General features: G+C 39.6%; 1 protein-coding gene across 1 annotated transcript in view; it reads right to left on the bottom strand.

The window, feature by feature from the left end:
- Nucleotides 1-25490, bottom strand: part of ankrd13c (ankyrin repeat domain 13C) — a 31477-nt gene extending 5987 nt beyond the window's left edge. The window contains exons 1-9 of the mRNA XM_037674589.1: nucleotides 25421-25490; nucleotides 24839-25322; nucleotides 23361-23402; nucleotides 17412-17516; nucleotides 9207-9292; nucleotides 7417-7462; nucleotides 5409-5475; nucleotides 2013-2157; nucleotides 1589-1720 (exon numbers count right to left, since the gene is read on the bottom strand). Coding sequence (XP_037530517.1) covers nucleotides 1589-1720; nucleotides 2013-2157; nucleotides 5409-5475; nucleotides 7417-7462; nucleotides 9207-9292; nucleotides 17412-17516; nucleotides 23361-23402; nucleotides 24839-25220 — 1005 coding nt within the window. The 5' untranslated portion in view covers nucleotides 25221-25322; nucleotides 25421-25490. The remainder of the gene's footprint in view (nucleotides 1-1588; nucleotides 1721-2012; nucleotides 2158-5408; nucleotides 5476-7416; nucleotides 7463-9206; nucleotides 9293-17411; nucleotides 17517-23360; nucleotides 23403-24838; nucleotides 25323-25420) is intronic.
- Nucleotides 25491-26497: the final 1007 nt, after the last annotated feature.

Genomic DNA, 26497 nt, shown 5'->3' on the forward strand with positions numbered 1-26497 from the left:
GTGTGTGTGTGTGTGTGTGTATATATATATTTATATATATAAGTGTGTGTGTGTGTATATATATATATATTTATATATATAAGTGTGTGTGTGTGTGTATATATATTTATATATATACACGTGTGTGTGTGTATATATATTGTGCATTTTAGCTTATATTACTACCTTGAAATACTTATTCATTCAAATTCGTTCTGCTGCACCATTATATTCTACCATGTTGTTGTTCAACATCTCTCTTTAGAACATTGTAAATATTATAATTACTTTTTCACTTTTTGCTACTTTTTTGGTGTACCCTTTTTGCAAGATTTTCGTATTTCTTGTTGGTTTGTTCTTTGATTTTTTTCGCGAGTCAAATTGGTTCTTCTCATCCTAAAGCATTTCATTGTACTGTTAACCCTGTGTTAACCTTGCATATGACAAACACAACTTGAACTTGATCTTAAAGTGCTACCGACCTCTAAAATCCACTGCAAAGAAAAGTACTCTAAAAATAGAGGGAAGAACTTTACTTTGATTCTGTAATTGTTTCCTTTTTACGCAAGCCTTTCAAACATTTCAACAAAGCAGCAGGAAATTGGGTCACATTGTGTAAAATGGACATATTTTAAGTTTCACTTCAATTTTGTGTTCACCTCAGTGAAATTACAAGAGTCCCAACATATCTGGATTCTAGAATTGTGCTGCTCGGGGTGGCTGCATGTTGGAGTAGCTCTGTTACTTTAATTCTGAGATTTTGCTTTTGGAAGCTTTAATTCCTCTTTTTCTGAATGTAAATCACTTTTTTATGATCATTTCCTCTGGTATCGGATGCTGTGCAACGGGAAGGATTTTTACTTAAACTTTTTGTTTTGGACATTTATGATGCGTAACCATGGCAACAAGGTGTTTATTTTGTTTTTTCCTCCCACATTTGGGAGCAGCTAATTAACATTTCAAAAGCTCATAATATATCAGCTACAGCCCCAAATCTCAAATGAGTTCAAAAGGAGGCGCCGTAGATGCATTCCCGTCTCCCTGCCAGCTGTGCTCGAGTGCCTGACCACTGAGATCCTGGAACTAGCAGGAAACGCAGCTCGTGACAGCGGAAGGACTAGGATCGTCCCCAGACACCTTCAGCCGTCTGTCCGCAGCGACAAGGAGCTCAGCAGGCTACTGGGAGGAGTGGCCATCGCTCTGGGAGGAGTTCAGTCTGGCATTCGGTTGATCCTGCAGCCCAGGGGAACTGAGAGGTCAGCCGAGTCTGGGTGTATGGATCGGACAGCATCTGTGGCCAGTTTTTTCAGATCCACTGTGGGACGGACCATTACAAGAGATCCTTCCTGTCTACAGCCATCAGTATCTATAACATCTCTTAATGAAATGAGGATAATGAGTTACAACAACATTTAATTTCCCTTTGGGATCAATAAAGTATTTATGAATGAGTGAATGAATGAATGAATGAATGAATGAACGAATGAATGAAACATAACAGAACACTAAAAAACTCCAGAAATGCTGAAGCCAGGTCAGATCCTCATGCCTGAGGTTTTTAAAGCTCAACCAGTGGAAGTCATAAAGCCACATATGATCCAACACTAACCGTCTTGTCCTCTCTGAACAGCCATCCAGTCTGCGCCCTGGAGAAAGTGATGGACTTGGTTGAGAGCGTGGCGGAGTAAACATCACTGCTCATCAGAATGTCCACTTCCTCTTCAGTCTCCATTTCCGATTCCTGTAAAAACAGAAAGGACACACAAAGACTAAGATACATAGTGTATGAGTAAGTCAGGTATGCTTTTTCATATCCATGCAAGCTGTTTACATAAACACATTAGGCTGAAAAAACACGAGATATGTGTGCACTTAAGAAGCATTCAACTTTATTTAGGGCAGTACCAGTGATTTTAGCTAAATCAAACGCTGTAAGGTTAATAATCTGTGCGTATATTGCATTTTACAAACAGCTTTCTTGTGTTAAATTTAAAGAACATTGCAAGTTTAGGAGTCAATAAGATCTCACACACCTCGTGGTGGATCCTCTGGTAGACTTTCTGTTCGTTGTCCAACACAACAAAAGATTCAGAGGGGATAGCATTGCCGTTAAAGATGAAACTGAGGTCTCCACGCTGACATTTCATATCTGTAAAGTCTATCAGGGTTGTGTCCAACCTACAACCACAAATTATTAAAAGGAGAGAAAAACAAAGGTAAGTGAGAGGACGTTACAGTGAAAGACAGCCGAATAAGTTCCGCAGTAAAATAAATAAATAAATAAACTAACTTAAGTAAAAGTGCTTTAAAAAGTTAATTTTTGGACTCAAATATCCAAGAGCAAAGGTAGTGCCAAGACTGCAGAAAATGTTCCACACTTGCTGTGAAGGTTCAGAGATGTTGTGCATGCTGATCTCTGCCATGGAGGAGCAACAACAATCTTACGATTTTGCTTTTTTTTGGGTCTGTTTTCAGAGAGCAGTATTCAAATGAGGCATGGCAGCAAAGAGAGTAACGGATCTTGTGAACACCAGACATACCGTGGAACGATGCTATGAAAAGTCTAACGTGCCTTTGGCAGAATGCAAATAAACTTTGTGTGACAGTTTATTTTTTTTCTTTCTTGGTCTCTTTTTGCCTCCATTCTAAATTTCTAAATCTCCAGAATATTGAAAGGGCATTTTGAATACCAAATTAGACAGCCATGAGCAGTTTCAGAGTATAACGAGATGCTTCATTTCAAGGTAAAGGAAAAGCGTGCGAGCACACAAACATACACGCACGCAAGCACATGCACAAACTCAAATTTAACCCTCAAATTAGTTTAGTTGAGGAGTTATTTCACAAAATGTGAAATAATCTGTGTACATTCTGAACAAAAGAAGTTGTTACTTTATTATCAGCTTTAAAAATTACTATGTCAATATATGCTTATATATAAACATATATTGACAGTATAATATATATACATATACAGATGTTGAAAGACTGCTGATCAGCTCTGCGAGGTGCTGGCCGATAGCTTTAACTCCTTCCTCACCCTGGCAACAGTTTCCACCTGCCTGAAGACTGCCACCATCATCCCAATTCCAAAGAGCTCTACAGTGACTGGTCTGAATGACTACCGGCCAGTAGCCCTCACCCCGATAGTCACTAAATGCTTTGAAAAACTGGTCATGACCCAAATCAAAGCTACCATCGATATCAGCGAGGACCCACACCAGTATGCATACTGCAAAAATCGATCAACAGAGAACATCATCTCCTCTGTGGTCCACACTGCTCTCACCCACCTGGAGCAGAAGGACTCCTACATCCGAATGCTCTTTGTGGACTTTGCGTCTGCCTTCAACACCATGATCCCCCAAACCCTGATGGACAAACTATTCACACTAGGACTAAGTGCCTCCATTTGCAACTGGGTCCTAGACTTCTAAACAAACAGACCGCAGTCTGTGAGGATCCACAATTTCTTCTCCATCATAACTCTCAGCACTGGCTCCCCTCAGGGCTGTGTGTCGAGTCCCCTCCTGTTCACTCTGCTCACGTATGACTTTGCACCTACCCATCCAGGATGTCAAATTGTAAAGTTTGCAGATGATACAGTGGTGGTTGGATGCATCACAAACAACAATGAGTCCAGCTACAGGCAGGAGGTGGAACACCTGGAAAGCTGGTGCAGGAAGAACAACCGTCACATCAATGTGAAGAAGACGAAGGAGATGGTCGTGGATTTCAGAGGGTGCAAACACACCTACACCCTGCCCCCCGCTCAATCATAGGAGGCTCTGCGGTGGAAGGGGTCTCCAGTTACAAATACTTGGGTGAATGACAACCTCAGCTGAAGAAACAACAACACCAGCCTGATCAAGAAAGCTCATCAGAGACTCTACTTCCTCAGGCAGCTGAGGCGAGCTGTACAGGGAAGCTCAGTCCTCACTTCCTACTACAGGTGTGCAGTGGAGAGCATCCTGTGTTCCAGCATCAATATGTGGCCTGGAGGCTGCACAGCTGCAGAAAGAAAAGCTTTGCAGAGAGTGGTGAAGGCTGCACAGAAGTCTGTTGGAGTCAGCCTCCCCACCATCACAGATATCTACACCTCCAGATGCAGAAAGAGAGCCACCTGAATCACAAAGGACATCACTCACCCAGCACACACACTTTTTGCCCTGCTTCACTCAGGTAGAAGGTTGCTGAGCACTAAGTGTAGAACCACTAGACTGAAGAACAGCTTCTACCCTGAAGCTGTTAAGGCTCATAAATCCATAACCAGAAAAAATCACAGTTAAAAAAAAAAAGAGCACTGTAATGCCACTTTAATTGGTGATATGTGACTTATATGTGCTGCTGATTATCCATGCTGCTAATTATCTCATGCTGCTGTATTCATTCATATCCATCTGCTCACCACAGACTCATGTTGGGGCTGCTGTTGTTACAACATATTGTTTTACATTATTAGTATTCAGCGTATATCTTAGATCTTTTAGCATATACCATTTGGCATTCGTTTGGGATATATCTTAGATCCTTATTTACTGTTTCTTTTTGCACTTTATATTTTTGCTATTGTTGGGTTTAACTGGGACCCTGAGTACATAATTTCATTCCACCTCATGTACCACATGTGATGTGAATGACAATAAACTGACTTGACCTTGAACATATACTATTTGTTTCGTTTGTCTCCATGTGTCCCTGTGATGGACTTGCGACCTGTCCAGGAAGTACCTCGCCTCTCACACAGTGACTGCTGGATATGGGCACCAGTGACCCCTGCAACCCGAAAAGGAAGAAGCAGGTAAAGATAATGGATGGTTGGATGGGTGGATATACTGTAAGTTTACATGCTGCAGCTGTATCTCAATGCTGGTGAATGCTGCATGACATTACATTTCTGTCCACAATGCAAATGGAGCCAAGTGATATGGATTCCCAATGAAGTTTCATTATTATAAGTGTGTATCAGTGTGTCTCAGTGTGTGTCACACAATGTAATGGTTTTCTGCTGACACTGTTTGTATGTGAGCTAATCAGCACAGAAGATCCAATTGGAACTCCTCAAACACGAGGCTCTGATTCAAACAGAAACACGAAGTTACAGATCAGTGCCCTGAGATGACTTCTGTTGTGACTTGGCGCTATATAAAGAAACTGAATTGAATTGACGTGTTGCCACCCAGCTTCCTCATACTGCACGTTCTGACTTAAGTTTAGAAGCAAAAATGAGAAGTAGTGAGATGAAAGAAAACTCAGGTGGATGTATGCAGCACATTAAGGACAAAAAATATAATCTCGACTGCAAATCATAATTTGGTTGTTTACAGTGGGAAAAAACAGTAGTTAATTTTGAGGTTTTATGTCAGCTTTTTGTCATCTATGAACATCAAACATTGATTGAAAATAAAGACAATTTTGATGAGACTGACCTGATGTTGATGCCTTGTTTGTAAATCTTACACGCATCTGATGGCAGGATTCTGGACAGCAAAGGCACTAAAATATGAGCCAGCACAGACAGGACATTTAAAACATCAGAGAAATGATTAAATTTAGTAAGCTCACTAAAAACTCACTTCAAAGCTTCAGAAGCATCAAAGTCTGTACGCTAGAACTTCATATACCAGCAATAACATGCACTTCTGCTGCTAAATATTTAATAACTCAGTCTTCACTGTCTTGCATGTAGTTTTATCATTCCATACAACTAAAAAAGCACTTTATGAGAGTTGAAGATAAACTGTAGACGTGTGCAAATCTAAAATCCAAGATGATCTTTTGAAGCAGAGGGCCTTGAAAAGCAAGACAGCAGAAATACTTTTGATAAGAGCTCTGATCAAAGAGATAGATTTTAATCAGACTTTTCTCTAAGCACATACAGTTTATCTCAGCTCTTAATGAATAAATAAATCAAATTTTAGACTTTTTACTTTCCGCTGTTCAGAAACAATTTAATATTATGGGTGCATTACTCAATCATAGGGTTGGACAATATTTTGATATAGATATGTATCACTATATACTTTTATTCAATAATGGTGATATGAGTTTTAAGCGCAGTTTTGATATTTCAATATACATTACGCTATAATTACAGCGTTTCACTGACGCATTTTTCTGTTTGGGTTGAAGCGGTGGTCGTGTCAACCCAAACAGAAAAAGCCGTGACACAGCTACGTAAGTGCGTGGTGGCGTACACCACACACAGAGCTCGAGTCCCGAAGGAGTCAGCGGTGGCAGGCTAGGCTAGGCTAAGCTCCAAATCGCGGTTAGTTTTTGCTTCAAAATGATCTAACTTGTCATCATCTAACTTGTTCCACCATCTGAAGAGTTTTCACTCAACAGAATATGCTGAGAGTCACAAAGATGAAGCACAATTGAGCCAATGTGTCCCTGAAACAACACCCCCAGCTGTATCAAAAGAAACCCATGCAGCAAAGGTTAGGTTATGTTGTTGTTTAAAATTAAAACAATTCATATTGAAAAAAGTTGAGAGTTTTATGTCTATTTGACGGTGGTTTCAATTTTTTTTTTGAAGGCTAAATACAAATAAAAGGTGAACATTAATTTATTTGTACAGTTTGTACAGTTTTTCTGAGGCTTTTATATTGTTTATATTGCTATGGGAATTATATCGTTATCGACCGAAATTAAGGAAGATATCGTGATAAAAGTTTTGGCCATATCGTCCAGCCCTACTCAATCATTTTCAATTAGGCAGTAATTCACAAAAACTTATAGCAGTCCGTCCTGGGGTGAACCTGTGCAGACAGAAGCTGAATTATTTAAATCAACCAAAATAACATTTAACTGACGGCAATTTGTTGCCAGAGAAAGACCAAGATGAAGGATGATTTGTCAGTTCATGTCCAGCAGGAGGAGTAATGTTTAGTACATGATCAGCCGTCATGTCTTTAAGATGCTTGGTAGGCAGACAAACACTAGCCCAGTTCCCTTTTGTAACTCACACAGGCCAAACAGAGGCAGCACAGTGCCATATTACACAAAACAAACCAACAATGATGAATGTTCGTGCTGCTGTTCAACGTAATGTTTTTATGCCATTAGTGCTTAGCGTATTATTTAGTTGAGGTTTTTCTTAGTTTATATCTTAGATCTTATTACTGGCTTTCTTTTCCATTTTATTGTTGGATGTAACTGGGACCCTGCGTACATAATCTTGTTCCACCACGTGGTGTGTATGACAAATAAACCTCTCTGACTCTGACTGAATAAGCTGAGTGGAAACAGCATAGTTGAAAAGTGATGTCTGAAATGGGCTACTGACAATTTCCATCGATTCCTGTCTGGATGTAATCTCATATACCAACAGAGGGATGTGAACACCTGTCTGTGTGGTTACATTACACAGTTTTCAGAAAACTAAGCTCTGTCACTCTAACTACTGTAGGACAGAATAATCAGCCTTTGACTCACCCCAACTCTGGAAGTCCCAGTGAAGCTCCAAGTAAAAGTCTCCCAGCTGTGGATAAAAACAACATTAGATAAAGACAATGCAGGAAAGGGTTTGCATTGAAATTACGTACGTTACAGACGATCTGTTTTGGAGTTGTGTTATTTTCACCAAGCACCATAAAAAACAGATTTTCTAATAATACACGCTCTAACCTATTTACACTTTATTGTGTGGCTGTGGCTCAGTGGTTAGAGTAGTCGTCCTCAAATGCAAGAGTTGGGGGTTCGAATCTACAAGCAGTCATATGCCAAAGTGTCTCTGGGCAAAACACTGAACCCCTCATTGCCTCTGATGTGTGTCCTATCAGTGTATGAATGTGATCTAAAGCACTGATTAGTCTCTTTAGAATGATTTGTTCAATTAGCTTTGTAGAGATCTAGTAGAGTGCCGAATGAATGAGTACATGAGGACACAGATTGTAGTGTAATGTACTTTGAGTGTCTTGATAAGATAGAAAGGTGTTATACAAGTACAGTCCATTCACTCGTCTGCTTCAGTACCACTATAAGTGTCATTTAAAACAAAATGTTTACTTTGGAGGGTCCATGAGTTTTCTACAGACATAAAACAATAATTTTTTTTGGTAAAAGTTCATCAAAAACGAATAAGAAGCTTAGTTTGATTTATATCCAGCTTTGTATTAATAGTTGTAATAGACTGAGCTTTTACACTATGAGGATGTTGAACATTAGAGTAGCTCAAACACTAATGGGCTCAGTAATTCAGAGTAAAAGTGGGGAGAAGTAAGGTGCTTTATTTTCTATAAAAACACAAGCTTGATGTCCAACAGGAATCAGGAAAACAAGCATTTAGATTTGCCCACAAACGTTAATAGGACTATATTTATTTTAGACTCACTGCAATTCACAGACTAAGAAATATAACCAAATGTAACCACCTCGGCTTTTAACTGATTAGGACTCTATCAAACATGCAGAATTCTTGTCTTTCAGACCTGAAGCAAACACAACTCTGTACAAAATAAATGTCAGGCAAGGATGAAGTGGCTGTTATCTCAAAATGCAGAAGCCTGTCAGGAATGACAGCGAATAGTTCACAATGAGGAAAAATATTTACTGTGCTCCATCATCCAGGTCTGATCTCATTGTATCCTGAGAATCAAAGGTTTGGAGGTGTCGGTAAAGTAGCAACAACCATTAAAACGTTGATTCTAAAAGTTTGGTAAGGGTCTGTCGCACAGTCTGTTTACCATCAGTGTGTGCAAGTCTGTATTTTTACAGAACATATGCATGCACACATGCAATATTATTCAAGAGTGTGAAGACCAGTGAAATTCATGGGATTGTTCTCTAAATTAAATGTGTGAAAGGTTGGTTGTGTGTGTTAGTGACGCCAAACCCCAACGAAGGCACTGTGAGGTTTTAATTAGGGTTCATGCATTTTACTTTGACCACTTGATAATGTGCATGCCTGTGTGCCTCCTGCTTTGCCTTGCTGTAATGACAGTAATTTAGGAATAACAAGCTTGACTGAGGTCTGTTTATGTCTGCGAGCCTGAGACACTGCCTATGAATTTGAGAACCCTGACCATGCATGTGTATGGTAATTTTAGGTACTATAAGAGAAAAAAATCTGTTCAGAACTTGTGAAAAGAAAGACTTTTTTTTATGAAGCAAGTTCAAGGTAAAAGAGGATAGAATCAAACAGCAACAAACTGAGAAAACAGATTTTATTAGCACAAAGGGTTACTCCTTAGAGGTCAGCAGAAGCACCATTTAGGACTGCATACCTCCTTGAGGGCTTTGAGCAGTTTGGGCCTTTTGTCCTCCACACTCTCCCTGGACTGTTGCTTCAGCTTCCTCAGCAATGCTGTGACTACGGGAGGAGAAAGAGGCAAGCATTACTGAGAACAAAAGCACGAACACTCGAGTAAAAAAAAAAAAAGCAGAGCTCAAAAATGTTTTTCTCAAAGACAAAAAGCACTAAATTGTTACTTGCACTCTACTATGTTGATTTGGCATTCTCAGTCTATTCCGAATCACAAGTACATTGTGTACATGGGGTGCACCGATTGCAGTTATCTGGCCGATCACCGATTTCTAAAAAGTCTGACCTGCCGATTCCGATTTAGTTTTAGTTTTATAAGCAACACTATCAGTTGTTATAATGTTACAATGCACCTCAATTTTCCAGTCTTATTTCATTGAAAAACATACCTTTGAACAATATCCTAGAAACAATGCAAACTTGTTTTAACTGGTCATGAGGTAGTGCTCTGAAATATAAATGAAGTTTAGACAATCATTGTTAAAACAACAACAAAAAATAATCTGTAATATCGATTTCTCGTGCAAGTATCGGCCGATTTCCGATTTTCCAAAATTAAGGAAATCAGTGCACCCCTAGTACATCAAGTTTTCAGATGACTCATCATTTTCATTTGAACTACTTTGTTAAGACTTCCAAAGGAATATTTTAAGAGCACCTGCAGTCCAAGTCGTTCTATGGCTTTGCTTTAGAAAGAAGATGGTGTTGAACATGTGCTGAATGCAATCAGTAAACTATTTCAAACGCTGAAATGTGGGAAAAACATGGCACAATGAGTCTTGAACGGTACCAATACTTTATGTTGTAACTGCATCATAGTAGGGCATGGTAAGTCAAATGTGACTTCTTTAGCTCAGAAAAGCATATAGCTTATAGGGGGAGGTCAAAATACATGACAAAATACTACAAGTCAACTATATTAAATTACCAGTTTATCTATGCAAATACTAGCAACAGGGGAAACTAGCACATGAAAGACCATCTGATATACATATAGTACCAATAGTTTTTGCCTGAGAGATGTGCCAACTTCCTGGAGCTCGATGGGACAGAATCATTCAGTCAATCCTCCCTGCACTGCCTGCAGGGATCAGAACGTTCCAGGAAGTTCAAAGAGAACGAGCCTGGCAGATATGAGGCTGCCTGGTAATGAGCTGCGCCTTTAACCTCCTTAACAACCTGAAGAAGAGCTATGCTCACAGGGTGCTCCTAACCATGACCAGTCACATTATACCACATTCATAAATCTTTAGCCCACTCTAGAAGAAAAAGGAACTCACATCTGACTACGAGGAGCTTATTTAAATGTCATTTGTCATTTACCAGGAAGTGGGATCAGTTGCTCGTGAAATAGTGCAACAGTTTGACAAAACCCAGAGGAAATAAATAACCACCAGACTGTCGCTTATAGGCTTGGAGAAGTTGTAAAAATAAAAAGTGAAAAGCATTATCATAAGCCTGACTACCTCTAAGGCTCCCTACATGGTGATAGTGATGCAGTACATACAAGCAAGTTATTCATTTATTGTTTCAGTGGTGCTCCTCATGTGGCAGAACAGAGGGAGAAGAGGTAAAACGAGACCACACAAGAGAACAGGCATGAGCACACATTGATGCACATGACAACACATGTGCTAACTAACAAAGACACAACTAAAGCCTGAGAGTATGTTTGTGGTCAGGTCTAATGAAAGCTGACAAGCACTGGAAGGGGCTCCTCTTGATCCTCAACACCTCTCAGTAGGAGAAGAGAAAAGGACAGCCTCACCATCTGGACCACCCAACAATAACAGGGCAAGAAACCAATAGCAACAGATTCAGCAATAAACCAGGTTTTCTGTCCATGTTGGCACTAATTCACACAGATTCTAAGGACACTTTCATGGCATACATAAGTTGAGTGATCTTGGTAATTCCCCCCTCAAACACTAATGAAAATAGACCAAGTCAAGACAATTTTGCCATTTAATGTCATTACCACAAAATACCGCTTTTCAACAATTAGTCTCTTGATTTAATTTAACAACTTCAGCTGACGGGTATCCAAGAATCAGGGTCTAGTTATTAGTAGCATGGGTCTTCTTTGAAGTCTCTGTGTACCGGCATGGCACAGGTAAAATAAAGTGCTCATTTTTCATTGTTATGAACAAACAAACAAACAAAAAAGTAAAAATGTAGTTTAGCAACAAAGACTTTCTAAACAGGCGGCACGGTTGGTAGAGCTGTTGCCTCTCAGTGAGAAGTTCGCCAGATCAAATCCCAACCGGGGACCATTCTGGGTGGAGTTTGCATGTTCTCTCTGTGCTTGCGTGGGTTTTCTCTGGGTACTTCGGTTTCCTCCCATGGACCAGTAACATGTTAGGCTGACTGATAACTTTAAATTGCCCATAGGTGTGAGTAGGGTTTAAATATCGGTATAATTTAATTTGCGATGTAAAATGAGACTATATCTATATAAAATAATATAGTCTCACACTAGCTATGTTTACATGAACACAAGTGATCGGCTTAAACGGCCATTCGGAATAAAAATGTGTCATTTGGCTTATTTTTTGTTGATTCAGCTCAATCTGAAAGCATTTGTAATCAGAATGAGACGGGTGGTTTATGACGATTCATAATCAGAACGGTGTTAATGTAAACACTTAATCAGTTCATTTTTTTCCGATCGTGAAAAACTGACCTGACTGCACATGTGCGACAAATGTCTACCTCACGTATTTCCGCCTGGCTAATGCTAATAATATTAGCATGTCGGGGAAGCAAAACTGGTCAGTGAGCGACGCAACATTTCTACTAGAAACTTTGAAAGAGCTCAAAATGATCTGTATCATCTGTAGCTCAGTCAGGGAGTGCAGTAACGTCTCCACCGTCATTAAAACCTGTCGTGGGTCCATTTTGGGCGTTCAGTTTTTTTTTACATTCATCCCGGAAGTAAACAGGAAGTAGAACTCTGGTGACATTGATGTAAATTCCTGATAGTATGAAAATGACTGGGTAGCTGCTACAAAGGAGAGGTTTGGTGTTTTCCAGGAAATTATTGGTTTAAGGTTGTTTTCACACCTGATAGTCCGGTAGACTCGGTTTGGTTGGGGACCAATATTCATAACATTTTGTTTACATTTGAGCTGTTGCGTTTGCATTCACACTGCACTGTGCAGTCGAGCCAACCTGTTTGAACCAACCTGTTCCCCCACTCGCCTGTGGTGGCGCTGCACCAAGAACTACTGAAAGAAACGAAACAAAAACCTCTGAAGAAGACACTTCTTCTGGAAATAAAAACAAAAACGGAGTGGCGTCAAATTTGAGCGGTTTTAGGAGTTATATTTTGTCATTTTTCAACAATGGACTCAGCATGAGTGGAAGATGAGACAGAAGACCATGGAAAATGTTGTTTTTCACACAAGGTAAGATGACGCTCCATATGAGGTAAGAGAAATGAGTGTTTGTTTGCCCTGTTGTAGTCCTCTCCCTGCTTGCGGAGCGGTGCCCAGTCTGCTAACATTCACACTGTACTCGAACCGCGCTGGAGTTTTCTTCTACCGGATCGAGACCTAGGTTTTAGCCCGGGTCAGAGTTTGCCATTTTGTTCAGTGACAGAGTTCGATGGCGAGTTCACACCTCCCCAAACGAACTGGACTTCCTAGGCAAACGGGCTAGAGTTCGGGACAACAGGGCTGGTGTGAATGCACCCTAAGGCTCCCACATACTCATACGTACTGTGTATACTCCGTGAGCCTCGCAGACACTGCACAGACGGTTGAGACTTCAAGTGGAGCAGAGGTTAGAGAAGATGGGCCTGTGATCAGAAAGTCACAGGTCCAACTCCCGGTACTGACAAAATCAAAAATGTGGGTAGAAAAGGTGAAACACCCGTACCTGTCTTCACCCTCATTTGCCCCACTCTGGGCCCTTGAGAAAGGCCCTTAACCCTCACCATCTGCTTCCAAAAACAGGTATCTCTTGAAAATTAGTTCTTGTGACTCAATGAGACTATCTGTATAAATAAAAGGTAAATGAAAAATAAAATAAAATACTCAAGCATACACCCTGATGGGCTGCAGCCCAGCTCCACATGCAAGGGGCGTTTACTTTCCAGACAAATTGAGGTTGCAGATTGGCCATTTGTTGATACGCATACTGGATTGATTGACAGGTCGCAAAAAAATAAAAAGCGAGAGCTACTGGCGGCCCTAGTTATGCCACTTTTGCACTGCTCCTAATCAGCCACTCTGCTCAGTCCTGCTCAGATCAGCCTGATTTGCAGCACAATTCAGGACCAGTTCTGGAGGCGTGTCCAGAATCCAAAATCCTGCTAATGAACTTTTAATGAACTTTAATTTGCCGAGTGAGAGTTCTGCGATGAGTTAAAGTCAAAGCAGTCTGCTCCTCAGATAAATAATGTTAAATTATTATTTTTAAATATGAATGTTTCTGTTAACTTATTTTATATTTGAATATTTCTGTTCAGTGCCCTGAGACAACTTCTTTTGTGATTTGTCACTATATAAACCGAATTAAACCTGATGAAGCAGATCCTACAAAAACATTTATATTTAAAATTCCATATTTTATTCCTCATTTTATGTATTTGCACTCATTCTGTCTACGTTTATTGTTCAGATTTTTTGCTATATGGTTTTGTTTCTTGTATACAGATTTTATTTTAGTGATTTAAGTGATGATCAGTGATCAATGTTATTTCTCACCTTACTGACTTTCTATAAAATATAGAAAAAGTTGTCAATCCTCATTTGAAGAGATAGGACCAATCAAACAATGATCAAGCAGTGATTTAAAGTGTAATTCTTGTTTTGTGATTCGTGCATCTGTGGGTTAGAATAAAGTTTAACCAAAGGCTCTTTTTTAAACATGTTTGAGGGAAATATTCCTGAGAGATCCAATAATTTTGTCTTTTTTATGATTTTTCAGCTGAGCTAACTTTAATTAACAGATTATTTAATAAAGTCAAAGGGAAAACAGGATTTAATGATAAAGCTGGCACTGTTTATTTTTATTCTTCACTGATAAAAAAAAACACATTCTTTTTTATACATAAAATGTTTTTTTTATGTTTATGTTTCCACCCTCCATCCCTCCCACCTGCCAGGGCTTGGAATCCAGCCTTTATGAGCACACGAGGCCGGGGCTCGGGGTGCGGCCTCGTGTGCTTCAATAGGTCGGCAGCTCGTATGATCCTCCGTGACTCCGCTTGTTCAAATTTTGTCATCGGTCATCAAGCACAAAAAATGCCTGGACTTCAGCATTAAACACGGTGTTGTCATTATTGTTTTAAAAATCTTAAAAATAGATCCAGCCACTGCTCTGCATTCCGAGAAATTACAAATGGTGGATCGGTGAAAAGTTTCTGAGATCCAGTGACTCCTCCCCCTGACCAATCAGTGTCCTGCATTCACGTTTCGGTCCCGACTCAGCTCGCACGGTGCCGCCAGAGCAGCAGGGACAAAACAAGGTCCCGAATCAGCCTCAAATCAGCTAAAAAGTACTAGTGGAATAGCGATTTTTCGTGGAGGGCTGAGTAGGAACAGTGCAAATGGGGCATAAGAGACAGCTGGCAGCACAACAGCAGCGGTGTTCTGTGTTTCCAGAGTTTCAATTACATGTAGGAAACATGAGTGAACAGGAGGGGGCTCAGCACACAGCCCTGAGGGGAGCCAGTGCTGAGGGTTATGGTGGAGAAGAAGTTTTGGAACCTCACAGACTGTGGTCTGTTTGTTAACAAGTCTAGGACCCAGATGCAAATGGAGGGGCTTAGTCCTAGTGTGAGTAGTTTGTCCATCAGAGTCTGGGGAATCATGGTATTGAAGGCAGACATGAAGTCCCCAAAGAACATACGGATGTAGGAGTCCTTCTTCTCCAGGTGGGTGAGAGCAGTGTGGACCAGAGGGGATGGAGGTTAATAAGGCTTAAACTAATATACTTCATTAGAATCTGACTTTTTAAAGAGCAAGTAAGCCTTTCTTTATGTTGCTCTGTATGTTTTATGTCAATGGTTTTGCACTATACATTAAAATGTAACCTCTTCAAAAATCAAAGTTAAGACGTGTATCATAAAAAAGCCAACTAGACATTAACCAAACTTGTCATAAATTCTGACAGTTTCAGCAGACAGATTTGTGTCATCGTATTCATGCTGCTGAAACCATGGCTGTCTGGCACTCCCTTGGAGAAGCAGCTAATAACACCAATCTCTGAGAAGGTCTTTAAAGCCTCCTGAGGCAGCACAGCTGTGTGAGTGAAAGACAACTGAGAACACAAATAGCTCGGCCTATAACAACTACTTCTGAAACATTTGGACTCCTGGAGAAAAACAAAAGCACTCAAGTGATAAATGCACCACAACAAATCTAAGCAGATATAAAAATAATAATAATAAAAAAAAACTGCTTAAAATAGCATTTAGTTTTCATTCCTTAAATGGCATTCCATATGTTTCACACCTTGTAAAAGAAATAATAACTCTGGTTTTTGTGAGAAATGAATGAGTTCCAGATCCAGACCTCTAAAACTACAGCAAATACTCTCACTCCAAGTCAGGCCGGGATGTTTGTCTGTGAAACAAACAAAAGCTTTTAGGTCTACTTCCCACACAAAGTCCTGACAAATGCTGACTCAAATCTGAATACTTGTGTGGCAGAGCTCTGCCAGGCTAACCTTGTAAAGGACTCAACTTTTATTGTGCTGAATGCAGAAAATAGTCTCGATTTACGAACATCAGCACATTTCTGCTATAATGCCACCATAACAGCCATGTCAGGTCCTATATGGAGGGTAAAGTCTGTGTTTTTCTGTGTAGTCAGCTGCCTGCTGTTAAACTGTCACTACAGTGGCCAGGCTTGATAGTTTCTTTGATTTTGTGCATTTGAGGCTCAAGTTTAATTAGTTTCTAAAACCAGTCATTTTTGACCGACCTGCTGTAGCATCTGCCAGCAGGGTGATCCTGTACCTGTCAGCTGATCCAAAACAACACAAGAAAAAACATCACAAAGTGCAGTTCTAAAAATCTGAGGACAAAGTTAACTCAAGTCTTAAATGTCTGTAGGATATGGTTTTCAAGCCTCAGTTCAAATTAAATACAGATTATTTATCTATTCTCGCTGTATACCCACTTGTTGGATTATTGTTTTTGAGCCAGGATCGCACAAGAAAAAAAAAAAAAAATTAATTCTTGAACTGTGTCAGGTAAAAATATGCCCCCTTTTAGCTTGTTGGTACTGAGCTTTTTCTGGTTGACCTATAATCTCACAGATCTTTAAAAAAAAAAAAAAAAAAACGACAGCTACAGGCAGCAAATTGGTACCAAGATAGGAACTAGACTGGAAAGCAGTATAACATGTGCATGTCCCATCATGTGGTTTTGAAAAATTTCTGTTCTTGCTGTTTTGTTTGTTTGTTCCTTTCTTTCCATACTGCCTGAATCTTCAGTTACCTCCAAGTTAAAGCCTGTGATAAAATGTAGAAAGCAAATGCAGAGTGTCTTAACCACTTAATGCTCAAATAAACCTAAAACTTAAAAAAAAAGTCAACTGTGAACTACATTATTTAGGTACCGGTATGTTAATTAGACTTTAAGAAGGCTGATTTAGCACCTTTTTCATTCTGGCTAGCAGGTTATCATGATTTTTTTGGTCTACCAGAACACAGAATTTCAGTTTTTGCTAACAACATTTGAACCAGTTTTCTGATTAAATTTTGTTCAATTCAATCTATATTTTAATGTTAGTTGTTTTTGCATGAAACGATACAAAATGTCAAATCAAAGTTCTGGCCACTGTGAACTGTATGCTGGGCTTGAGAATAATCAGTCAATAAAGTGTGGGAGAAATATCTAATGAATATCCTTTCATTCGAGTGCAGAGCCAGAGGGCCTTGAGGAATGTCTCCGAGGAACAAAAGAGGCAGGCCACCATCAAGGCCTCACTGAGAGGCTGCAGTGTGGAGGAATGTGCTGGACTATTTGCTTATTTGTATCAAAACTTTTTCTGTCTCATCAAGGTTTTTATAGTAAAACTTGACTGAGACCTGCACCGAAGCCACAGTGACAGCCATTAATGACTGACATCATATGACCTGTGGTGAGCCTCAAAGCTCAGTTTCAGTATCTTGTAAACCAAGCAGTGGCAGTCAGTTTGTTAAAGACACTTACTCATCTGCCTGTCTCCATAACTGATGGCCTCAGCGAGGGGGCTCCATCCCTGAGCATTTTTCACCTTCACCGGTGCGTTGTGGGCCAGAAGCAAATGGGCACACTCTGTAAAAATGACAATCAAGAAGAAATATGTTCATAAAGAGAAGAAAATGTTTCACAAACATCAAGGTGCTCTGAGAAATGGTTTTACATGCATTTTTGACTTGAACAAAGAACAACTCTGCATCAAAACCTTAAAAAGTACAGTTGAAAAATAAAAATTCCTCAAAATGAAAACAATTTTCTTTTAAAACAGAGACAACCAAAAATACAAAAAGGCCAAAAACTGATTTGAATTTTTAAAAAGCAAGCTTGTGAGATTATTCTCTATTTGTTTAAATCTAACATCTTGATTCTACTCATTTATAATTCCCACAAAATATACCAGGACAGAAAACATTCAGATTTTTTAATGAACTTTTTTTGTCACCATCTTTGATGCTGCTATAATTACTTACAGAACACACGGACCAGCTTTCTGGACAAATTCCTCTTCCACTGAGATTATGTCACTTCTTCGCTTTCTGTTCCTGCAGGCTTCTATTTAATCTGATGCTCTTATCATGAACATATTTCACCACTTTATGGTGGAGTTTAATAAACGCTTTATAGATGGACAGACTGTATGAAGGATTGAGATGGCAGCCGACCCATTAATCAGCAGAGTCATATGGGGCCTAACGTTACACAAGATGCTGCAATCTCCATTTTAGGATTAATATTTATAGCATGGATTCTGGGGAATACTAAAATACATCTCACAACAACGTCTTTCGATGCTGTCTAGAGTCACCCTAAAAACTGTACATGTAATCCAACAAATAAAAATGAAAAATTCCCAAAGAGCCTTGGTCTTTTTTTTATGGTGGAATCAGCACTTAGTGCAGCAGAAAAATCCCTCTGCTCTCTGGGCAGCTTGTCAACAAACTGAAGCCAGCCAAAAGTGAAGTCTGTTGTTCCGGCTTAGCTGTCAGCTTTGTTGTGATTGTGACATCATTCGATATAATGCTGGCATCTGTACAACTTTGTCCCAGCAGAGCAGTTGCAGTCCTGCAAACTGAGGCGTAACACCAACAAGGCTGAGTGGATACACTGGGCTTTCAGATAATGGAGCCAGGATTTATTTTACAGCTGGTTAAACAGACTTTTCAATGACTAATTAGACTAGTGGAGGAAATTTGTTATTGTGTATATATATATATATATATATATATGTATATATATATATATTTATATATATATTAATGTCTATACTATACTTTTATGGCCAGTATAAATAGGCTTTATTTAAAAAAAAAATTAAAACTGTCTTTGATGCCAAAGTTCTATTCATACCTGAGCGACAGGAGTTTCTGTGTTAATTTTGCTAACACTCTATCTACTTCAGTGCCTCTTTCCTGCGGGGTCCCGCAAGGCTCCATTCTTGGATCCCTTCTGTTTTATTTGTATCTCCTCCCCTTATGGTCTATCCTGAGGAAACTTGGTCTTTCCTTTCATTGTTATGCTGATGACTCTCAGATTTATATGCCGTTAACACCCAACAGTGCCACCTCCATTCGCCCTTTGTTAAAATGTCTTGATGACATCATGACATCAAGACTTGGATGCCTGCAAACTTTTTGAGTTTTAATGATCAGAAGACTGAGGTCATTGTGTTTAACTCTAGCTCTACCACTGTCACTGATCCTGCAAACCTGGACTCCCTTCAGCCACATCTAAAACAGTCTGTTAACAATCTCGGGATAGTTTTAGACTCGGACTTTAAGTTTAATAAGCAGATAAATTCTGTTCTTCAAAAAAGCTTATTTCAGCTAAGGCAGATAGCTAAGCTCAAGTCTGTCCTGTCCAGATCCGACCTTGAAAAATTAGTCCATGCATTTATTACAACCCGGCTTCAACCTCACTTTCATTTATCGTCTTTATCGTTTCTTCATGTCTCTCGCTTTCTACTGAAGACACTGGATGACAAAAGGCTCAACTCCGGTGCTCTGTTTCAATGTTGATGTGTTCATGCGTGCACATCTGCTCACAGACTCATGTTCATGTTTGTGCTGATGTTCAATGTTTTATGTTATGAGTGCTTAGTGTATATTTAGTTGATGTTTTTCTTAGTTCATATCTTAGATGTTATTACTGTTTTTCTTATACATTTTATTGTTGGATGTAACTGGGACCCTGTGTACATAATTTCGCTCCACCACATGTACCACATGAGGTGCGAATGACAATAAAGAAACTCTGCCTCTTCACTGACCCCTCCCTTTCTGTTTTATCTTTAAAATATGCTTAAACCATCCAAAATTGCATTTTTGGATCGTTAAAAGCAGCTTAGCTGAGAAGCTAAGCTATGAGCTAAGCTAACAGGCCGACCTCGGGGAATAAACCTCCGTCTTGTCGAAGCTCCAAAATTCACGGTTGAAACCCGTGCCTTTGCGTAAAAAGTTGTTTTTCTCTGCAAAATGAAGCTGAGAACTTGTTTACTGATTTTTTATTAAAAGCTTTGTGTGAAAAATGCTATGCTAAAGAGCTCAAACCACACCGAGCGTCCACCATTTTGAGAACTAAAAAAGGAAGGAGAGACAGCCCATGTCACGTCAAGGGGCTTCCCTCTCATTTTTCTTAGAGACGCGCTTCTCGCTCCCTCACTATCCATCCTTCGGCTCAAACAGTCTTATGATGCCATCCGGTGGTTGAAAAAAGTACTACACTCAAAACAAATTAAATATTTCTTCTTCAATTTAACAATAATGACTAATTATTGTCAAATTTCAAAAAATATTATCGTTTATCGCAATAATTTCAGAGACAATTAATTGCCCAGCAAAATTTGTTATAGTGACAAGCCGAATATCTACTAGATTTAGCAAAATTCTAACTGAAACACTTTTCTTTGGTATCACTCCATAGAAATTTGATTTCACTTTGACATTGAAGTTTGTTTTGTTTATCATTTTTTGTAAAGGCCACTTTGTATTGACCGCGACTGCTTTCGGACAGCAATAAAAGCATCAAACATCAAAGGGGTTAATGTATTTATAGGCACTGTAAATGTAGAGAAAAAAAAACAACTACATGTAGTCAGAGCAAACCTGAAAGCATAACGTGTGCCTTTTGAATGAAACACGTTTTCACAATCCCACATCAACCTCCTGAAAATGATTTATTAATGAGAAATTGGCCAAGGTCTCATCCATTCTTAATGAAAGAGAGGAACATGTTTAAAGTGTTCCCAATTAAACTTAAAACAAGCAAATGTATCTAAAGAATGTATTACAGAAAAATGAAAAAGGCATGTTGGAACAGTAACCATGCAGCATTTTTTAAAGCATTTTTAAACACTATCATTGCAAGAAGTTGGTATAGAAAGGAAAGTGAAACACAGCACTGATTCTTGTTTAATTTCTTTCCTGCTCTGCTTAACACCGTTTGAAACCCTGTCCTCTGTCTACTTTGGCTTTCATGTGACTTATGTTGCATGTTTTAATTAAACCGAAGCTGGAGTGACAGAAACAAACAGCAGCAAAATGCAGCACAAACAGCCCAAGGTCAGCAAACCCTCTCTGCGACAGGGCCCGAGAATGAAGCAGCTGATCGCAGAGCCCAGTGTCAAGAAAAGGAAGGCGAACGAATGCACAGTCTTTTTCTGATGCAAGCCTCGTATTCCCTTAGGCCTCCGACCTCAACATCACTCTGCTAAATCTGATGGTTCTGTAATAACATTTAGCAGATGTACGAAACCGTGGAAAAGCGCAGCCGGGCCTTATGTCCTGAGCTAAACAAATGGCAGCTTCTGATCTGGGATAAGGGCATTTTAAGTACCTCATCTGGCTCATGATGGACTCGTGATATTTCAAGTCCTAATGATAGTGCAAACAAATGCTTTATAATATTCATTCATTCAACCTTTATTTATACAGGCTAGCCTCGTTGAGCCACGAGGACTCATTGACAAGAGGGAATTGATTATAATTTTATTTGTAACAACAGCTGCAACAAACTTCCATTTATGGATAGAATTAGTAACATTTCATTACGCTGAATCAATCTCATGTACAAAGTCTCTTAAATTTCATAAACTTAGTTGGCATAAGCAATAAGATCTTGCTGAAATTTAAGCTCTCATGGCCACTTGGCAGCATTTTTCACTAATTAGTTATAGTGATCATCTTAGAGCAGTACAAGCTTTTATGTATTACAAATATAATGCAATCACATTTAGTGTATTTTATGATCAAAAATAAACTTTATTAAACTAGAAAATCATAATAAACAAACATGCTTCCAGCCTTTGCTTTCATTTCAGTCTAATCACTAAAAGCCAAGTATCCCTGTAGAGTTGAATGAACAGCAGCCATATGAATATCCTGAATTCAAGGAATAAATGAGGGAGATGAACAAATCTAATACTACACCGTGTGCACTGACTTCAGATGAGGCTGCTAGCTGTGAAAAACACCATCACCTCTTCTGGTCAAGTCTGAACAGATTTTTCAAAAGTCTTTTTCTGCCATCAGTCACACTCTCAGCTGCACGATTAAACAGCAGAGCAGCGTTACAGGAGGCAGGTTTCATTCAATAACTCTCTTACAACACAGATAGGACACCAGCCATCTGTTCTGTATTGTGCTCGACCTCCACTGTTGCAAGACTGGCTTTTTTATTTATTTATTTACATTTCTAAATATTTCTATTGGTGTGATCGTTCAGTTTTTTGTTTTTTTAAACTGCTCTTGTGTATATGCACACATGCAAAGCCATACACAAAGAGAGCCTTGTGCTCTGCATCCCAGCAGGGCAGCCACACCCAAACTGTGATCTCATGCAATAGATTTGAGCCCGTCTCGCCAGAGCATCCCTGAAGGACAAGGGGAACTCAGGCAGGAGAGAGGCATCCTCATTAGCAAAATCAATCCAGGAGCATCGTCTCTGCCACAACTCTTTGTCACTCGGCTGGTTGAGTTACCAGTCGGTGGTGGCAGGGCCCAGATGTCAGGGACAGTAAATGACCTTACTGAATGTGAAATCAATTGAAGCCTGTGCTCCAATGACCGACACAGAACACAGCGAGTAACTGCTGTGCATCATGTCTGACATGCATATCAGGTGCCTGCAGCAAAACATAAGACGAATTAATTTTTCAGAAGCACATTCTGAAATCTGAGAAATTAAACATAAGAACTGAATCACAAAGAGACACCGTTTTAATATTGTATACGCGTGCTTTCATTTCACAGCAATTCGTCTAAAAACAAATCTCTACAAAAGGCTTAAGAAATCAAGGCATATTCAATAATATTAGGTTGTCAAAAGTTAATTAAAACATCAGCTTCTGAAGACGTGAAACACTTGTGTTCTCTTTACCACAACTTATCCAAAGTGGTGCGGGCAGAAAACTCCTTTTAACAGATGTGGCAAATATTATCTTATAATTATCTGGACTATTTGTCTTCAGTAGCCGTTTAAAATTATTATTACTAAGCCAGCTGTGAAACATCTGTCAAAATAGGAGATTTGAGCTGCTGAGAGAATCTTATTTTTACAGTGACATAATTTTTCCCTTGTAAGAGATAAAGTAATATTCAATATAATCTACAAAATAATAGGATAAAAACAAAGCCCAAATAAGAAAGAAAAATGCATTTTTCTGTTCTAATTCTAACCAGGATAATTTCGAGTAAAAAAAACAAACAACAAGAAAACAAACAAATACCCTTTGGGGATTTGTATAGAGATATGTGACAAAAAGTCTGGTGGTGCAGTGACAGACAAATGCACACACAAAGGCAGAATATTCAACTGACAACACTGAAACATGAGTCATAAACCCATTCACATGTAGTCATTTACATAGCAACACAGACGGAGACAAAATAAGTCGCATGGCAGTGACATTCAAACTCTGCTCACCTTTCTGACCCATCATGACGGCGAGATGTAACGGTGTGTTTCCTGAGGAAGAGACAAAAGTCACTTTGTATGCTGCATTTGACAATAAGAGCAGCGAGACAAGCAATTTGGCACAGCCAGGGTGAATTACATTCCACTAAATTCCAAATCATAAGGCAATGTATGCCAATTGTGGATTTCTCCAATCACGACAAGCCATGTTACCAACCGCAACAAAATATAATCACATTTTTACACGCACTGACATGGCCTGTTAACTGACACATTATAAAAGCTGCATGGCAAGTCTGACACACTAGAAATGTGCTAAGCAAAAAAAAAAGACATTTTTCAAGTGTGGAAAAGCTCAGGTTTTCACTCCAGGATGTAAAAATGTGTTCTAATCATGGGAAAGTTTCAGAGGAAGCTGAACAGCCCTTTCAGGCTTCCAGTGCCTTCACAGCTGGGATTCCTCCAGTTCAAAGGCTCTGTAAGGGTCAGTTCAGCACTATCATAAATAATTCGTTAATCATAACTGCGGTGCTTTTCCACATGCAGAAGACCTTCAATTTAACTGTGCAAAATTTAAAAGATCCATCTTTGGCCTTTTATTAAAACAATCATAAGGCAGAAATGCTTTTTTTTTAAAAAGAGAGAGAACTTTTAAAAAGTTGGAAAAATAATAAAAAAAGTTTAAGTTTCTTAGTATCCTGACTTTTTTGAGTTGTGTTCATTTTCACTTGTAATAACATTTAAGTCATTCGCTAAAGATAAAAGCTGCTAAAACATTACTAGCAGTTGTAAACGTTCTCATTATAATGGATTTCAGTGGACCAGAATACTCAATTTTAGCTACAATGTGAATTAATTCAGTTAGTTTGCGTTTTGATATCTAAAACTGTATGTATGGTAAAAAAAACAAACATATTAAACCTTATTTCAATGTGCTTAATCTGGTGACACATAATGACAGTTTATATTGTTTAGCTGAACTGGAACGACCTACATGGACCTACATGTCAGGGAGCTCGTTCCAGTGTGACCAGCGAGTACAAGTACAGACCAACTTTTATTCTGGTGTGAGAGCCAGAAACTGACAATTCTATCATTTTGGTGGTCGGAGAAGGATTTATTTGGAACCTGTGATGTTATCTGAGCAGAAGAGCACGCCTTGATATAACAGTGTTGTATATTAAGATTACTTATCTCAGATGGGGGGGTTGGTGACAGACAACCTGATTATTTTTTTCCATTGCCATAGACTGAAAAGATACTCACATGTTCTGCTGTTTTGACTTGAAGTAACTGGATGTAAGGCAAATAGTTGATCAGACATCAGTTAACCAACCAGGCCTACTTCCACTCTGCTGATAGAGACTAACGGCCTTATTGGCTAAAACTAAGCTTCACTGGAGTTTGAAATCGGTAGATCCCACTGGAACTGATTTTATATGGATCCTGCCTTCAGGGCTAATGTAAGAACCAGCTGCTGAACTTACCATGGATGTCTTTCTGGGCGATGTTCTGTGTCCGGATGAGCGAGGACAGGCGCCGGACATCTCCTCTAAACACACACTCGTGCACCGGGAAGTCCAGCTCAGTTCGGATAATGGGGTTTTTGTTGTTGTCATCAATAACTTCCGATGTTGACAGTGTGTTCGTGTTGGCATTAATCGGAGATTGTTGGTTCTGCTGTTGTTGCGTGGATGGCGACTTGATTAACTTGTGATTGCTGAATATTTTACTCGCCCTGCTCTTGTTCGCCTTGTTGGAGGAGGCGGTGAACGTCCCGGTGGCAGCTTCTTCGTCCGGCTCCAGTAAGTCCTCGTCCTTGTTTGGTCTCTGGTTCGTGCGCAGGGAGCGGATCTTCTCTCCGGTCATTTTCTAAACAGTCGAGGCTGACAGCACAGAGGGTGTCGCCGCTGACGATGACCCTCCGGGCGAACTGATGCGATTCGCCGGCTGGAGGTCTTTACGCAAATACTGGAAATTAAACAACATTTAATTTGACAACTAAATATCCTCTGAACACGCAAAACGTAAGTTTGTTCGAAGACGAACGAACAGGAGTTTGTGCTTACCGGTTTATTGTCAAAACAAACTGTTCACCCCTCCCGCCGCCCTAAACTATCGCTCTTTACAGTTCTCTACGAAAAACTCGCTGGATCACTTCCGCCTCGTAGTATCGCGAGACTTCAGGTGAGGTTACAAACGGTCATTCACTTTTAGGGTTAGCTTAGCCAATTAAGCTAATGATGAAAAATAAGTACTGTTGTTACACACACACATAAAATGGCATAAAATGTAAAAGAAAAGCAGTAATAAGATCCAAGATATGAACTAGAACTGGTACATGTGGTGGAGCGAAATTATGTACACAGGGTCCCAGTTACATCCAACAATAAAATGTAAAAGAAAAACAATGATAACATCTAAGATATGAACTAAGAAAAACGTTAACTAAAAATACACTAAGCACTAGTAGTATAAAATAATATGCCGAACAGCAGCACGAACATGAGTCTTGTGTGAGCAGATGAGTACGAATGAATACAGCAACATGACATAAAATCAGCAGCAACATGATGTGATTTTTAAACAGTAATTTTCCTGGTTAGAGATTCATGAGTCTAACCTCAGTGTAGAAGCTGTTCCTCAGTCTAGTGGTTCTACACTTAATGATCCTCAACCTCCTGCCTGTGGGGAGCGGGGCAAAAAGTGTGTGTGCTGGGTGAGTGGGGTCCTTCATGATGCAGGTGGTCCTCTTCCTGCATCTGGAGGTGTAGATGTATGATGGTGGGGAGGCTGACTCCAACAGACTTCTGTGCAGCTTTCACCACTCTCTGCAAAGCTTTTCTTTCTGCAGCTGTGCAGCCTCCATGCCACATGTTGATGCTGGAGCACAGGATGTTCTCCACTGCACACCTGTAGAAGGAGGTGAGGACTGAGCTTCCCAGACCAGCTCACCTCAGCCGCCTGAGGACGTAGAGTCTCTGATGAGCTTTCTTGATCAGGCTGGTGCAGAGCCCTCTCTTTACAGGGCTCTGGGCTGGTGGTGTTGTTGCCCCATGCTGAGGTTGTCATTCAGATGCACACCCAAGTACTTCTAGCTAGAGACCACTCCCAACGCAGATCCTCCTGTTTTTTTTTTTTTTTTT

The sequence above is a fragment of the Nematolebias whitei genome, chromosome 3 (genome assembly GCF_014905685.2).
Source record: "Nematolebias whitei isolate Nwh7 chromosome 3, NemWhi1, whole genome shotgun sequence".
NCBI lineage: Eukaryota > Metazoa > Chordata > Actinopteri > Cyprinodontiformes > Rivulidae > Nematolebias > Nematolebias whitei.